This window comes from Trachymyrmex septentrionalis, unplaced genomic scaffold, assembly GCF_001594115.1.
Source record: "Trachymyrmex septentrionalis isolate Tsep2-gDNA-1 unplaced genomic scaffold, Tsep1.0 scaffold107, whole genome shotgun sequence".
NCBI lineage: Eukaryota > Metazoa > Arthropoda > Insecta > Hymenoptera > Formicidae > Trachymyrmex > Trachymyrmex septentrionalis.
In genome coordinates, this window is record NW_017304196.1 from 1,971,769 (window position 1) to 1,988,739 (window position 16,971).

Consider the following 16,971-nt stretch of genomic DNA (forward strand, 5'->3'; position numbering starts at 1 on the left):
AACAATCGCATTCGATTCATCGATAATCAAAGATAATCAAAGCTGGCTTGTTCTAACCTCAAAACTCTCAAAAATTGACGTAAGTTGACGCAATAACTTCGTGGGTGTCTTTTGGTGTCTTTACCAAATATAAAATGAAACATTCATGCGTTTGTTAATTTCGTAACGCGACAACTTATCGAGATGTTCCGTGAAGATTATCATTGCCCGTCATTCCAGATTCCAGCATGATAAAAACATTCCGAATTGTCAAATGCTTGACGCTGCAGCTCGATGGCGAAGCTTGACACCGGGACGCTGTGAGGATACGCGCTGTTTGTGTATAATATAATATAAGATGTAAGATGGGACCGCATCGCGTGCCGTAATAATGCGCCTGAAATTCGTCAGGGCGCTTCTGATCCTCGCGCTGTTAGGCAACCTCATCGTCTGGCATAAGATATGGCGGCTATCCATGGAGCAAAACACCCTGGGCTTGCTGACGCCGAGCGTCACGACAAACGAGCACTCACAGAAGCACCAACAGTGTCTGGGCCATCTGGTCACCATTGTCATCAGGCAGTTCGAGAACTTCGAAAACGATGTGGCGTCCATGGTGGAGTTAGTTTTGAATTCCTTCCCAGGGATACCCGTCTTGATAGTCTGCGATGAACTGCCTTATCCGCCATTGGAGCTGAACTTTGTCAACGAGAGTATGAAGAACGTCAAACTGATCAGCTTAAAGCCCGAATTCAATAAGTCCTCTGAGGAAAGGAATCCACTCTTCTATATACGTACCAAGTTTGTTCTATTCTTACCTGATGCAACAAGATTGTCAAATAAGCAAGTTATACAGGTAAATATCCTTTGTTGTGATTTGTTGTAATATTTAGAAAACGCTTTTTTACAACAGTAATTTGTTATTCTCTTTGATGTATATCTTGCAGGATACTATCGCGCAAGTGTCAAATTTAGGGATTGTTATTGTACCAGTGGGAAAGATAGCTTTACATTGTCTTGAATTAGATTTAAAAGTGAGAGAATGGAGTTTGAAGATAGCACGAGTTATGGGAACGGAATGTGATAGTGTAATGGGTAAACATGTTACTATGCTTGAGGCGAAAATTTTGAGAAGATTATCAGATCCATTCCTGCTGCCTTTCACAGACGCATTGTACATTCAGACAACAGCTATTGGTGCAAAGGTAATCTATTTTGTCTAATTTAAGATAATTATGTGTATTGCCTTCTTATTTTATTTTTCTCGAATACAATTTGAGTAATAAATTTATTGATTTTTCTCTGTGCAACATATTGATGTGGTTTTGTTATTTACATCTAATTGGATTTGTATAATTAAATATGAAGACATTATATTATACAAGGATTTCGTGATTAGTTTGTGAATATTTTATCTTTAATTTTGTGTTCTGGTGGCAGTGTGTGAGTGTATGAATGACCCCATATTAATTATATAGACAATTGGATTCCGGTGAAATGAGTTAGTATTCATGAAAGATATAACCAAGATTCAATTTATTTTATATAATTGCACTCTGCATTAATTATATGTGAAAATTAACTTCAGGAGTCCAATTTTTCATATAGTTAGTGCAGAATTCTTTGTATTTAAATTTTTACTTTTAAATCTTTTAATTTGGTAAGTATTTACTAACTTTTTATTATGTATTTCCTTATATATATATAAGAATTATTAATATTTATTTTATTTGTTTTCTCTGTGTTAAGAAAAAAATTCGAATTTATCTTAAAAAAAATGTTTATTTAATTGAATATTTATGTTTTTTTTTTAAATATATATTGCATTGTATTTCGTAATATACATTGTATATTTGTTGTTAGGTACATATATTGAAAAACTATCAGTTCAACGAGGGAAAGCCGTTGTACAGAAATCAACAGGCACAGTCCAAGATACAGCAGCTGTATCGTACACGTGAGCGATTGATGTTCGAGAAATTGGGGATAAAGAAAGTTACAAGGGCTTCCGGCTCCGTGGAGTGGTACGGTTGTTCGCGGGAAACTCCAAGATGTTTTGGTTCAGTAATAAACGGTGTGCCATCATATCTCTATCAACATCGATACACGCCGCCTTGTTGTTTAGCCGGATTGAGAAAAGTTACCTATCACGTTATCGACAAACTGGAGGAGGTCGGCATACGGTTTTGGTTGGAGGGCCAATCGTTGCTAGGAGCGATGAGGCATGGCGATATTCTACCGTGGGATCACGAGGTACAAATTGGATTGAACCGAGACGATTTGGCGAGATCGCCGTGGTTGGTCAGAGCTAAGAGCAAGCCGGTCGTTGATAATGACGGCTTCATTTGGGAGAAGGCGACAGAGGGCGAGTTCTTTAAGGTACAGTATTCCAAGGTGAACCGTTTGCACGTGAATCTGCTGCCGTTCTACACGCGCAACGGATCCATGACGAAGGACGCGTGGTTCCTGAAGAATCGGGATTTTCCAGAGCACTTTCTTCATCCAATGTCTAGCATCGAGTTTGCCGGTAGACAAGTGCCATGTCCAAATAATATTAGAGACTTCCTAGAGCTTAAATACTTTAAGGGGGTGATAGAGAATCCAGAATTACCGGGTAAATTTGTCTTTGATTAGTCCATTTTAGATTAATTGTATAAGATTATTATAGTAGTAGCGTACGACGTATTGTTGCTTGATTTTGCAGAAATTGATGCTTCGAGAGTCAAGCCACGTTTATCGCTATCAAATTGATAACTATATTGAAATATTACGTATTTAACGACATTAGGAATTATCTATGCATGAAAACGTTAATATCTAAATAAAAATTACAATTTAATAACGTCTTTCGTCTACAGTGAAGACTTGTAAACATTTCTATTGCCTTATTCGGACCCTACTTTAGTAAGAAATGATGACAAATAATTGTTGTTATCTTTGAACAACTCAGAATAAAGTAAAAGTCATAAACTTTCTTCTTGCATGATGTTAATATATTGTGCCAAATAAATTCAGTATTTTTAACTAGATTTGTAGATATAAATGTTGACACATTTTTCAATACATTTTCATTGTACTAACTTTTTCTAAATTTTTTATTGTTTATTAATGGATATTATAGTATTGGGATGTATTATATTATAAGAGATTTAAATATTTATAATAAAAATATATATTAAAAAACACAAATCTGATCTCATAATAATATTTTTTAAATATTTTATTTTTTAAATAGAGGCATTTAATAATATATCTTGGACTATAAAACGTGAAAAATATTTCATAAATATTTATAGATATAGTTAGAATTTGATTGTACAAGTTCTGTGATTATAATTTTTTAAACAATGAGAGAAAGCATTTAAAAATAAATATGTTAATTGCATTTATTATATTTAAATAATATTTTATCTGAATCATTTTTATTTAAATCATTTTATTTAGTTTCTCTCTCGCTCTCTCTCTCTCTCTCTCTCTCTCTCTCTCTCTCTCTCTCTCTCTCTATCGTTGCATTAAGCAGCAAGGTGTTGAATTATTCTATTTGTTACAATGATCTTTTTTCGGCAATAAGAGTCAGGTACATAAACTACTTCATAGAACTAGTTGATCTCTCTATTGTATAATTATAGTGCCAATTTATTTGTAAAAATATAGATATATATATGTATCCGTCTGTTATAGCAAATATTAATAAAGCACTGTTGTTCATAAAAGGTTAAAATCCGTGTTCTTATTCGTTCAGTTTTAAGTAACTGTTCTTATGTCTTTAGGTGGAGTCAGTACGGGCGGCTCTCGCACAAAACTGAGCAACTTTTCTAATTTCATAGATTCTAATTCCATATGCGACAAATGTAGTTGCTTCTTCGTTGGTTTTACCTTTATCCGTAAATTTGGAGATAGTTTCAATGTATTCACGGTACCTCTATGAAATTAGATATTGAGTAAACGAATTACAAATTATATGAAATATAATTTTAAGATTATACAAGTTTTTTTTAATTAAAGATAATACTAACTTATCATCGCCAACTATCATAAACGGCAAAACGTTATTAAAAGCTAATCGGGTCAATTTGTTTTTTCGTTTACTGACGATTTGCTGACTGCAGATTGGTCTGTATTTGTTAACATTCAAATCAAACACTGTAACTTTGCCATCGTTTGATACACAAGCCAATACCGTAGAACTATACGGTGCCCATTGAACGTCTCCAATTGGAACACCCAGATCGAACATGAACAAAGGTTCTCTGCGTACAAAGTATAATACACATATAATAAAATTTATGTATAATTATGAAGATGTAACTTACGGTCTTTCGTCTTCCCAGATCTTGATTCGCCAATCGCCTGAACAACTGGCGAAAATGCTGGAATTGTACTTGTTGAATACTATTCGATACACCGGCATGGTGTGTGCTTCGTGATATGTCCTCATGTAAATGCTGCTGTATGCTGTATTACATTTGTACATTGTACCCTCCTCTGTGCCCACCAGGAAAACATTCTGATCGGCGGGATGAAATGCAATGCATGTTCCGCATCCTACATTTAAACGGTTTGCATAATTATTGCGAAACATAATCTCTCTCTCTGGTTTCCTTTTATCATCACCTTTCAGCGTAATCATCGTTCCATCTGGTCCCGGTATAGGTGGTTGGTCCAGGAATAACGTCATAATGGTAGTGAGATCGAGATCACTCTGGCTTAATATCCAGTAATTTATTTTACCATCGATACTAACGCTAAAGAACGCCAGATTTCCCTCCTCTGTATCAGGTGCCCAACGAATCTGTAATTAGTACATATATTTAAAAAATTTTGTTGAAAGTTTTTCTCATGAAATTCTCAGTTTTGTCATAAAATATTATAGTTAAAATATTCAACGGACCTCCCATACTAATCCTCCATGCTTTTGCAAAACGTCGTTGCTTTTGTATTGCGGTGTGGTTGATGGTAACATTACGTTATAAACCGCCACTGCTCCGTCCATGGTACCTTAGTTAATAAATTAATGTTAGCATACAGTAATAACAATCACTTTAGAAACTAGATTACAAATTAATGTAAACATTAAAAGATTTTCATTTTCAAAATTTATACTTCTAAATAAATATCTTTATAATGCAATTAAATATTTGAAATGGTATTATTTCACACCAATAACTAAAAGATGAGGATGTTGAGCATTAAAATCTAGGCACATCACGGGAGATTCTGTCGGACAAATCCATTCTGGATACGATGGATTCTTCAAGCTGAATAAGCAGACTGTGCCGTTTGTTATTGGACTGTTAAATGATACTGAAATACATACATTATAATTCTTATTTGTAAACTTAAATATTATAAAAATAAAAATATTTTACTAACGTGATCCAAAAGCGACTGCAAAGAGATCATAATATCTACTATTAAAGCACATGTCCGTAATATCATGTTTCTTAGTCTTTTCGTACGAAAATTTCCACAGAGGTAATAAAGAACCTTCGCCTTCCTTGAATTCATCGCTCGGATCATCCCAATATCTATAATCTAACAACAATTAAAAAAATGTATACTTGAGGTTTCATCGAAGAAAGGATTAAAAATCTACCTTGCGATATATCGTCAAAAATGTTTTGGTTCACCATTCGCTCTAACGTTTTTGCAGCTTGTAACATTCTGTTTGTCATTTCTGAAGATTCCAATTGAACTTTTTTCTTCATGTCTTCTTTCTTTGGTTGTATCAACGGGGGGGCTTTCTTCTCCTTTTCCTTTTCGCGTTGTTGTTGAGCATAATCTTCCTGTCGACAAAATAAAGAAGGTCAGGCTTCTGTATAATATTTCTATTATATTATAATATACTATATATTATAATTTATATTTTATAATATTTCTATATTATAATTTTCTATGTTTATATCTTTTAAAATTATAAAAATATTATTTTGCGTGATAACATGCTCAGTGTAATATCAAGTGACGCATATAAAATATTCTGTCAGAAGTAAAATAATATATTAATAATTAATTGGAAGAGATTTTTGTGTTTTTACCTGATATTCGTCAAAGATAGTCCATTGAAGTACATTGGCATGGAAAGTCGCAGTAGGCGGAGGTATAGTTTGTGTACTTATATCCTGCAAGATTTATTTAATTTACTTTTTATACCTATAAGCAAGAGTTTAAATATGTTTAATATATAGAAGAGAATATACGTGCCCTCATAGGATTATCATATGTCAACGCTGCTCTTTCACAGAAGTTAAATTGATTAGGTATTTTCTTGGGCTTTATCTTTTCTATTTCATTTTCTTCCTCAGGTTCCGGCTCAGCTTCCAACTCTTGTGCACGTTCGGCTTCAGCTAGCGCTTCTACCGTTTTGTCTATTTCTTCTACTATTCTTATGTAATTTATATTTTTATTTAAAAAAAAAAAGAATATCAAATGTGTGATTTGTTCAGTCATGTAATTATGTTATCCATGTTTTCTATATTTACCTTCTTCCTCTTTTTCATATTCTTCTTCTTCTTCTTCTGCTTCATCACGCTTTAATTTCTGATCTGTTGTCTCCTCGTCATCCTCCTCTGTATGTGAAATTATAATTATGTAAATACATAATTATTATACATATATATGAGAATCTAAACTATTAAGTTTATATATCCTTTTTTTATAATTATTTCATCTAACATATATTTAATTATTGCAATAAATAAAGAGACTTCACCAAGAGTTCCTCCTGCCAATTGCACTTTGGCTTCTTCAGAGTCTTTGTGTAGTATAGTGCCAGTTACATTTAGAAGAGTTACTAAATTTGGTGGAGGAGGTAATCTTACAAATTGACGTAATTTCCATGACCATTCGACTAACGAATCTGGTATCCTGGTATTATGTATAGTTAGCACTCTAGCAAATTCCTCTTGTAATTCCTAGAATAATATTCGAAATTAGATATAGAACTATTCAACAACAAAAGAGAGACATTAGACGTACTGCTTCTGTTAACTGCAGTTGATCAGTTGGTTTCAACAAAACCTTTCCTCGCATCCAATCCATATCACCAGCACTTAAATCTTGTCGCGACATGTAACTCTTCAGTAAAGATAAATGCTGTAAAATTTTGATTTTTTAAATTTTTTTAATATAACGAGTTACTTTTTTTTTACTTATTATATATATTATATTATAACAATAAATATGTACCTCTTTACTTGTCTCTGTTACTTTTGAGACCATCTTTTTAGATATTGTCGGTTTAGCCATTGTTTCCTTTCTTTTAAAAATATATCAAAACAATCGCAACAATCTCTGGCAATTGATCAGTTGAAACTGGATTACCTTTCTCTTCGTATTTTGTTACAAATATGAATATTGCATTCAGTTGTATGTATGTTCTCTCTTTAATATACAGTGACTTACTATTAATGATGAGGAGACAAATTTTATCCTGCCAAGCACTGTTCTGCTTGTTCTTATCAAAGTAGTATATTTTATAAATCAAGAATATTATTTTTTTATGATTTGTAATACAATTATGATAAAATATATAAAGACATAGATAAAAATCTTAAACACCCTTTTCTCATATATCATTCAACACTGAGAAGTCTGTTACAGTTTCCTAGGATACGCCAGCCTTTGATAGTATTGTCAACCTAATCTATATGATTTTAATTTGAAATAAAATGCTCTAATCTTCAGATATCGAATCTTTTTCACTTGAGAGTAAATTTATAATTTTGTTTTACATTTTTATATTTAATGTAGAAATTTTATATAGTTTTGAATACAGTTCTGAATTTAATACATGTGTATATACATACATACATATATGTAATAACATGTCATGTGGCTGTCAAACATAACTAGCATGATTCAATTCGTGCAATCATGCTAGTTTTTTTCTGTCGTAACCAGAACAAGCATGCTTTTCTCATTGGGGTTATCCTACAGAGAAAATCAATAATGGACTAGACCATGTAATGTGAGCACTCCAACAAGTTGTAGGATGATTATTGCATAGAATCGTGCGAATATTATTCGTTAAAATTTGTAAAATATTAGTTTATGCAATTCTCATAACAAGGAGTGACTAGGAGTGACATATTATGTTGTTAAGTTTTGAAAAACTCAAAATGATACATAAAAGCTGTGTGACATATCAGACATCTGTATTCAATATCTTTATTGTTTGACTGAACACCAGCATTTGTTAATTACAATGGTGTTGTTAATCGTAATATGTGTTTTATATTTATAACATTTTAGTTTTTTTGATGATTCTTTTACATTTGGTCTTTAGTAAGATAAAATAAAATAATGCAGATATTTCTTCCTGTTTTAGATGAATTAAAAGGAGCCTCTATATTTCTAAATGTTTTGAATCATGGAAGATAGTGGTATTGATAGTGATCCCAAAGCTGTTAATCACATTGAGGATGAAAGACTCTTCTTGGTAAATATCCATCTTAATAAACATATTGACAGATACTTATTATTAGACTTTCCTAATAGAGAAATATATGAGACTATGGTATAATATATAATTGTAAAATAAAAATAATGATTTATATACAAGATAATAATTATTTAATGATATAAAAAGGTCTTAATCTTTTATAGGGTAGTGATAGTAGTTGTAGCAGTAATAACACACAGGTTTCTCAACGGAATACAACGAAACAGCTGCAAAAGAAACTTGGTACTGAAATAAACTTTTAGTTTCTTATAACATTTTTATTTCAACATTGCTTTTGCAATAATTAGTGTAACTTAGTGTTGCTTTATTGTAATTATGTATGCAATAATGTTGTTCTGCAGAGATACGCATTGAACAGGCGAAACGAATCCAACGCAACTCAGATTACATAAAACTTCCGAAACATGACAATGAAAATGCAAGCAGTTCTGCCGGATTGATATCAATACAAAGATTGCCTATACCACGTAAAAATAAGGAGCATCTTCCTTTAGTTGAATACTGGCACAGCGAAAGTGAAAGGTATTAAACAATCATATACGTATACGTAAAAAATTGTTAGATGATATCGACACTTTATATTATATCTAAAAGTTAAATAATGTTAAGTGAAAATCGACCGAGAATTGTTCAACGCAAATGATTGAAGAAGCCATATTCGGTCGAAGCGAATCTTAGTGAATAATATTTGTAAATCTTAGAGTTTCTAATTCAAATAAATTCGTTACAGTGTTTTAAAGATGCTCATTAGTATCAGTATTATTAAATTACTTGTCAATTTGATCTGTAATTACTCCACTTTTAGTTCAAGACTATATTTTAAAACCGACAAATAACTGGCACGCCAGTTTACTTGAATTGGAAATTTTTAAGATTTACAAAAATATTAGGCAAGACCTGTTTTAATCGAATATTACCTTCTTTGGTTATTTGTTTAAAAGTTGATTTTTAATCTGTTACATAATATTGTCCTCTAATTAAAGATAGCAATATGTATCTCGATTATTTTATCGCATCTTTAAAAAAAACATCTGTACGTGATAAAGTTTAATCAACGGATTCTATTTGTTGTGTGATTAGTGAGGATGAAATGACTCTTTTTCCGACGAAATCGAAAGATTCCTCAAAGCACAAACAAGATCTCACAGACACGTTCAGTATCGGGGAATTAAGCGACGAAAGCGAGGACTCTTTGAACCTGGACCCAGCGCAACCACCACATCCCTTTATGCGAACTTACGTACCTACTGGGTGTTTTGCTTGCCATTGCCATATATTGTAATATAATATAGTTTGCATACTGGACTGATCTCGTTCAAACTGATTATTATTTAAGTATCAATATGTCATTGAAAGCATATTTAAAAAACTATTACATTTTTGCTAAGTAATTATGTTTTCGCCACGTTTATTTTGAGTTACGAAATCAATTTGTTGTATCATATTAAATCATCATTGTTTACAGAGAATATGCTTAAATTATTAAAATTATTTTATTAAACTGTTGTCTATTGATTGTTTTTTCGTTATTGTTATTCAATATTCAAAGATCGAGCATCCTGCGAACAAGCAGGATGCTCGATCCTTGAATATTGAATATTACGACGTTTGAATAAAAGGATTAATCGGTTCAATAAATGCAACATTTTGTCGGGGACAACGCTTTCTTCTTCGTGACCGAAGCAATTATTGTTAAGGATATTATTCAAACGGTGTTTCTCAACGTTCACTAGCCATCGGTAACGTTCACGATACTTATTTTGCATGATATCGCAGCAGGTAATATCCGTTAGGTTTTACAGCAGCGCATTGCTCAAGTACATTCGATTGAATTGGCAAATTAATCAATGAAGCATCAACTTATTGTTAGTCTGTATTTTCATTTAAATAAAATTTCATACGTAGTTTTGATCAAGGAAATAAATTGTAAAAAACATTTGCGTATATTCAGAATTATCTATTTAAATATATCTTTTTTTACTCTTGTTTATTAAGTAATTGTACAAATTTATTTAATTATAATTTTTTTAAATATGCTTTTTAATAGAATGAACGAATGCAAAGATGAAATATAGCCTTTTTTATTTATTTATATATAAAAAATATTTTATATCAACGAGTCTACATGCATAAATATTTATTTTTTAAATACGTTATTTTTATAATACGTTATAAAAAGCTATTACTAGAATAGAAACATAAATTGCTTTGTGCAAATTTTAGCTGTACACAATATAATAAATAGGTAGGCATATCTTTTTTTTATAAATTCGCTCCCCTCTGATTATCCTGCGCAATGCTGTGTTGTATAAAAAATACGAAAAAGACTGGCAGACGGATTTTGAAAGATCGCTAACGTGGAACGCGGAATTATAAATTTGTCGTCCGTTTTATTAGACTGCAATATACTTTTATTAGGTTGCAATATATGTGAGAGAGATTTGTGGCTTATCGAACGGATATTCTGTGCAATAAAGGAAGACGTTACGTGCACGAGGGGAAAAAAAAGACCGTAATTATGCGCTATAATTGAACACAGACGGACAACCAATATTTTTCTCGATAATCCTGGAAATTAATAGAGGTTCTTTGGTAATTTCATTGCTAGATATTGATGTGACCTTGCATTAGTTTTCAAACTGTAGGAAATAGGAATTATCAATCCAACGAAGATCTTCGAATAATTGAACATTTTCTTTGCTGCAGATTAAGTAATTCTCGATTAAAGGTCTTTTATTTTATTCCGAGCAACAGTCTCTGCTTGTACAGATACATGTTTATTACAATCTAGCTGTTTAATAATGTACTTTTATTTTTTAAACATAGAATCTTTATTCTTTTTGATTCACATGAATTTATATACTTTCAGATACTGAAGTAAAATGCCATAGAAGAAATTTCACACGGTTTGCATATCAATTCAAGAGAATAGAAAGAAAGTCTTGTTTCTCTCGGCGGCCCTTAAAAATAACTCGGCGTTCTAAAGGCACGCCTAAGTGCACCGTTGCGTAAATCATAGCTTTTCGCATGTGTAAAATCGCCAGTGCGAGTGAAACAATGCCGCGCACGCTTAAGAGAACTTTTCTAAGCACGCACAATGTGCGCCAGATCGTACCGATGAGATACCGCGTGCGGAGAATACCGGGAGGATGCCCGTTGTAAAACGTGCCCAAACGCGCTCCGTTACGGCACCCCGAGAGAAACGACCTTTTTCCGTTGTCTGATCTCGATCGCGGTATGAAACGCATAGTGCGTATGCATTTCTTCCAGCTGTAGGAGCCAGTTCCTTTGGATGAGTGCCGGTAAGATTTTTTTCAACTACTCACCGGAATTTAAAAATGTTCCTTTGTTTAGCTTTGAATAGATACATTACTTTTTATTTACTTTATATAGTCAAATGTATATATAGGAATTTATTAGATAAACTTGTTTTGGATTTTTTTTTCTTTATCACTTTCATGATTTGTATTCAGAGGCTTGTGAAAGTAATTCTTTCTGATCTAACTAATTTTTTTGGGGGTTATTAAAAATCTTAACATTTGAATCTATTCTTACATTTGAAGTGCTTTCATTCTAATCTAATGACTTAAAATTACGTCATTGACATAATAATCTAAAAAAGAAAAAAAAAACATTTTTCATCTATTTTTGATTGTTGTTTGTTTAAAGATTAAAGACATTTTGTAAGGCTGATTTATTAAGTACATGTAATAAATCAAATATAATTTAAATTATATTTGATGTATTATGTTTACATAATAAATCGACGTTACAAAATTGTTAATTAATTTATAGATATGTATATCGTATATTTTAATTGATTATCCTATAAAATTTCCTGTCTAATACTATAATTTGTTAATAATGCTTAAAACAACTTTTATAAAAATATGAAAATAGTGGAACCTGCACAAATATACAAGTGATTGTATTCTTACGTATCTATTTCACGCTGCTTATGTTATTATAATAAATTTTTCGTATAACTTTCTTTATTATCTCTAAATAAATTAAATATATTTCCTCTTAGCCTGGCGATCACAATGTATAAAGTGTTCCTTTCAAGGATGGAATTAAAAATATTTATAATGTTATTGGAAATATTAAAATTAGAAAATATTAATTTCTAGCTTATTGTAAATACAAATAAAATTTATTGGAATTTTTTTTTAAACAAATAAAAATTATATATAAAATAAAATTATTAACATACTCATTATTAAGTAAGATCCCGATTGTTATTTCCAACTTATTATTTCAAAATTATTGCAATGTTTATTTTAAATATCCGACGTGATGAATAATGGATACTTTCAAAGGGCTCCTTCCGATCGTAAATGCGAACACGAAAATGCAATGTCGTGCTGGTAGCGCGATAGCGTTCTAATTAATGGCTTGTGCATCTGAAATTTATTCAACCTCTCCGCGGTATTCCAGCGAACTCCGATTTTTAATTAAATCCCTCTCGACAAGCATATGTGCATTAAACCACCGCGTCGCGCTGGTTCGACTCACCAGGAGAATAAACGTTTGTTGTGTTAAATTCCGCGAGATGCGTGATGCATTGCGTATATGTATATGAATATTTAGCCGCACGTATACGCGTCCTCGTATATTACGCGTGTCTACACAGTGGCCTAAGGGAATACCGGGGCATTCCCTTCCTGGATGAATGCAAGATTAATTTATTCCTCGTAAGCAACTCCCGACGAACGCAATAACAGTTTTTCGGTAACGTTTTTTTTTCAATCGCTTAAATATTTCCTGCGCATTTCTGTGTTGAAGCAAAGGAAGATGTTAAGTTAGAGCTGTTTTTCAGCCAAGTAGTCTTTTTTTTTTTTAATTAAAAATCTGTTATAAATAACAATTATCGATTTTGTAAATTTTGCTAAACCTATATTATAGTATAAGCATTCAATTTTTCATTATTAATTTGTAACTTTAATTAATTTAATTTGCGTTTTTTAAGATTGTATATTATTTTACAAGTACGATTTTTCTTTCATGCAGTCTCTTTGATAGCTATCATCTATTTATTCTAATTGGTTTAATTTTCAGAAAGAATATATAATTTCAGAAAGCAATTTTAACGAAAAATATGCGCTTTCATATTGAATTCATTTGAAATTCTACAGTATACATTCTACGTTATATTTAATTTCTATTTCTAATAATTTTTTGATATTTATTCCTATTAATATTTATTTTATGGCATTATTTTTTTCTAATTCTCAGAACTAAAAAAAAAGAAGATTAAACAGAGATTAATCTACATTGATAGAAACAGACGTTTTTTTATGAATCTAAAAGATATCGATCATGAAAATAGTTGAGGACCGACAGTTTATTCGATTTACTGACTCGGCTCCGAGTTATCGGTCTATTCTTTTTAGCTGCATTTTTTTGCACAATTTAATTTAGTTCTTCTTATGCAGCTAAACAGAACAGACCATTGACTTGAAGTCAGGTCAGTAAATCGAATACGTTATTAGAGGGAAGATATAGAAATGACGCTATTTGAAGTGAGCTGTATTTCAGACCCGCGCTTTGATCGATCAATGCGTCATGCTACGCCAATGGACTTGTCGTGTAACGGGGCTTGAGGCACGGTACGCTGCCCGCGCACTCGAAACCATCGTGCTTCCTGTACCAACAGCTTTTTTTTCCCGAACGACTGGGCTTAATTAAATCCCGACAGGCATATGCCATGCCCTCTCAAGGAAGAACGAGCATCAAGGTTGTTGCAAATCCCGTTTACCGCAGTTGCGCCATGCGCAAATCGGTGCAACACGCCGGAAAACACGAAAAAGTAATTTCTTCCCCTATCATTTTTTTTTTAAATAATGATTTAGAGAACGTCTTTCTTTGTTCTCTTAATTTTACATTTCTGAATCTTATTAGGCGAGACTTACAATTAATATTTATGCGAGATTTGGAAATCCTATTGTTAAAAATTATTCTCGTTTTTTAAAATTCGCGTTCTTAGAATCTTTTATTTTTCTATTTAATTGTTGGACTTTTTGTAACATAACAAAACATGATTGAAAAAAGCGATAATGTAATATGAATATAGAAGGTCCGGCCGAATAACATGTAAAAGCGGGCATGATATGATTCCTTATAAAAAAGTAAAAAAAAAATATATAGAATATTTTTCTGCTTAGTTTTCCAGAAAATCGAGTTTGAAAATCCGTTGCGTATGTATGTCGTTACGGCTATTAAGCTACGGTTCGTCGAGTGACCTATAACCAACGTATAACGCGTATAGTATTTATAAACAATGTTTACCGAATCTAAAAGTTATTAGATTTAAGGAAAAACATAAAGAAAATTTTTAGTGAACAAAATTTTATTTTATTAATGACAATATTGTTCATATCGACGCACTCTCTGTTCGTATAATTCATCGTCATGATATTTGAAAAAAAACTGACACGAATGTTCGACATCGTAAGTCGCAGAGCGTGTTTATAAACACTATACACGGTTCGCTCAATGATTCGTAGCTTAGCCGTAATAGCATACGTACGCAACGGATTTTCAAATTCAATTTTCTCGAAAACTAAGTAGAAAATCGAAGAATATTCTATATATTTGTTTACTTTTTGAAAAGTATGTACGTATGTTACAGGCGCGACACGAGTTTGCGTAATATATAGCAGCATGGAGCAAACGGCGAAGCCGCTGGAAAGCGCGTAGTCCTCATGAATGAAATTGGCTGCTGATCGCTGGACCACGTGACGCACGCGCAGGGGAAGAGGGGGTGCGCGACTCACGTGAAGATAGATTCGCAGTTCGATGCGCGCGCGACTAGTTCGGTGAACGTTCGGGAGATGTCGCGACACTCGCGGCTCGCTCGCGTGGCGGTTGGCTTGAAACGTCTGACTGTAGTGACTGTGGCGTAGCAGTGCGGCATGGGCTGGTGTGGTGGGTGCACACTTCTTTCAAAACAGGTAGCACGCGCTACCGGCTGATAATATTCACGATTTCCCGTTCTTTTCCTTCCTTTCTTCCTTCCTCCCTCTCTCCCACCCTCTTTCTTATCCTGTCCGCAACCCCGTCGAAGTATAACAGTGACGATCACGTGACACTCCCGCGATATTTACGCGGCGTAGCGCGGCTAAGTTCACATGGAGTACCGTCGCGGAACGACGACGTCGACAACATTTGTAAAATCGTTTCGAAGTCGTCGTTCCCGTCGTCGTTTCGAGGGCTGCCCGTCCGGCTGCGAGTTCCTCGGGTAAAACGCGCGCGCGCGTAGTGAAAGAACGGAGTCTTCCGGATTCATGAGATCGGAGTAAAAGAAAAATATGTGACCGGTGGAGTGAAGACCGAAGTGCGGAAGAGTGCGTTGGAACGTGTGCGTTTGCCGAAAAATGACGCTCGTCATTGGCCGGACATCAGTGAGGACGGTGTTGTTGACGTCGTTGCTGCCGATTTCCGTGGTGTTGGTAGTGCTGGCGCGCGCCGGGGATGTCGCGACCTTGGAGTACAGCGTGGAACCCCTTCCGGCATCCAGGGAGCAGCGGCCGCGTCCAGATACAGGTGAGTCAATTGAGATTTTAGCATTCCGTTTTAATTCGCTCTCGGCGAAATCACTGTCGAGATATTAATCAGCTCTCAATTGTTTCTATGAGAGAATAATACATTCTAATTTCATTGTAAATATAAAGGGGCTTGAAACATATGAGAAAAGTATATATATAGGTATAACATAAAAGTGCGAAAATAACTTTCATACACTGTTTTCTTCTTTTAGTTTTTAAGCTTTTAATTTTGCGAGCGTTTTTATTATTTTTTAAGCCTGTAATAATTTATTCCGACAATATATTGTACATAAATAATTAAATTCGTTAATATTTATAATAGTTGAAAATTTCAATTTGTAACATTGACGAATGAAATAAAAAGGCGAATTTATTTATGAAATTAAATATTAATTATGATATTAATGTATTAATTATAATATTAATATATTAATATATTGTATAAATGTTAATTTATTAATATCATAAATACATTAATTATGATATTAATATCCAATTTCTTAAATAAGTTTGCATTTCTATTTTATTTATCAATGTTGCAAATTGCTACTTTCAGCTAATTTACTAATGCACGAATGATAGAAAAGAACACATTCTGATTTTTTTTTATTACATTATTATTATCAATTTATGCTTGATATATTATTCTCCTTATATTTAACTGCTTTTAAATTTTAATTTTTATCTTGATTTTTTGTTGCTTCTCCTCATAATTAATATTATTATAATTAATATTTAACTTCATAAATAAATCTGTGTTTCTATTTCATTTATTAACATTGCAAATTAAGACTATATTATTAGACATTAACGAATCTGGTTAGATTATGTATTATTATATGTTGTATCATAATAAATTATTACAATATGTGCGTGATTGAAAAATTACCAATACAAATATTATTTCCAAGAGAAGCAATAAGAAAATAAGATAAAAATGTAAACGTTTGAATATATGTATTATATAAAAAGATTTACTAT

The 16,971-nt window shown here is 32.6% G+C and overlaps 3 protein-coding genes across 8 annotated transcripts; 2 read left to right on the plus strand and 1 right to left on the minus strand.

Annotated features, from left to right (window-relative positions):
• Positions 1-20: 20 nt before the first annotated feature.
• Positions 21-2,978, plus strand: LOC108747042 (fukutin-related protein). Of its 2 annotated transcripts, XM_018484277.1 has the most exons (6): positions 21-79; positions 220-299; positions 391-835; positions 927-1,184; positions 1,843-2,593; positions 2,684-2,978. In XM_018484277.1, the coding sequence occupies exons 2-6, from the start codon at positions 274-276 to the stop codon at positions 2,728-2,730; spliced, it is 1,527 nt and encodes a 508-aa protein (XP_018339779.1). In that variant the 5' UTR covers positions 21-79; positions 220-273; the 3' UTR covers positions 2,731-2,978. The 2 variants fall into 2 exon arrangements, with proteins under 2 accessions (XP_018339779.1, XP_018339788.1); XM_018484286.1 differs by having other exon boundaries at positions 75-835.
• A 474-nt stretch (positions 2,979-3,452) lies between these two features.
• LOC108747024 (dynein intermediate chain 2, ciliary) lies at positions 3,453-7,501 on the minus strand. Of its 4 annotated transcripts, none has more exons than XM_018484258.1 (15): positions 7,384-7,501; positions 7,168-7,272; positions 6,958-7,074; positions 6,692-6,893; positions 6,462-6,548; positions 6,184-6,359; positions 6,018-6,101; positions 5,576-5,765; positions 5,353-5,514; positions 5,140-5,283; positions 4,871-4,977; positions 4,594-4,771; positions 4,293-4,524; positions 3,996-4,229; positions 3,453-3,901 (listed from the first exon to the last, which is right to left on the minus strand). In XM_018484258.1, the coding sequence occupies exons 2-15, from the start codon at positions 7,225-7,227 to the stop codon at positions 3,724-3,726; spliced, it is 2,151 nt and encodes a 716-aa protein (XP_018339760.1). In that variant the 5' UTR covers positions 7,228-7,272; positions 7,384-7,501; the 3' UTR covers positions 3,453-3,723. The 4 variants fall into 4 exon arrangements, with proteins under 4 accessions (XP_018339760.1, XP_018339750.1, XP_018339769.1 ...); XM_018484248.1 differs by having other exon boundaries at positions 7,168-7,308; XM_018484267.1 differs by having other exon boundaries at positions 6,184-6,356; positions 7,168-7,501.
• Positions 7,502-7,913: 412 nt separating this feature from the next.
• On the plus strand, positions 7,914-9,843 carry LOC108747057. Of its 2 annotated transcripts, none has more exons than XM_018484298.1 (5): positions 7,914-8,200; positions 8,309-8,419; positions 8,587-8,665; positions 8,785-8,965; positions 9,524-9,843. In XM_018484298.1, the coding sequence occupies exons 2-5, from the start codon at positions 8,351-8,353 to the stop codon at positions 9,723-9,725; spliced, it is 531 nt and encodes a 176-aa protein (XP_018339800.1). In that variant the 5' UTR covers positions 7,914-8,200; positions 8,309-8,350; the 3' UTR covers positions 9,726-9,843. The 2 variants fall into 2 exon arrangements, with proteins under 2 accessions (XP_018339800.1, XP_018339809.1); XM_018484307.1 differs by having other exon boundaries at positions 7,931-7,948.
• The last annotated feature ends 7,128 nt before the right edge of the window (positions 9,844-16,971 follow it).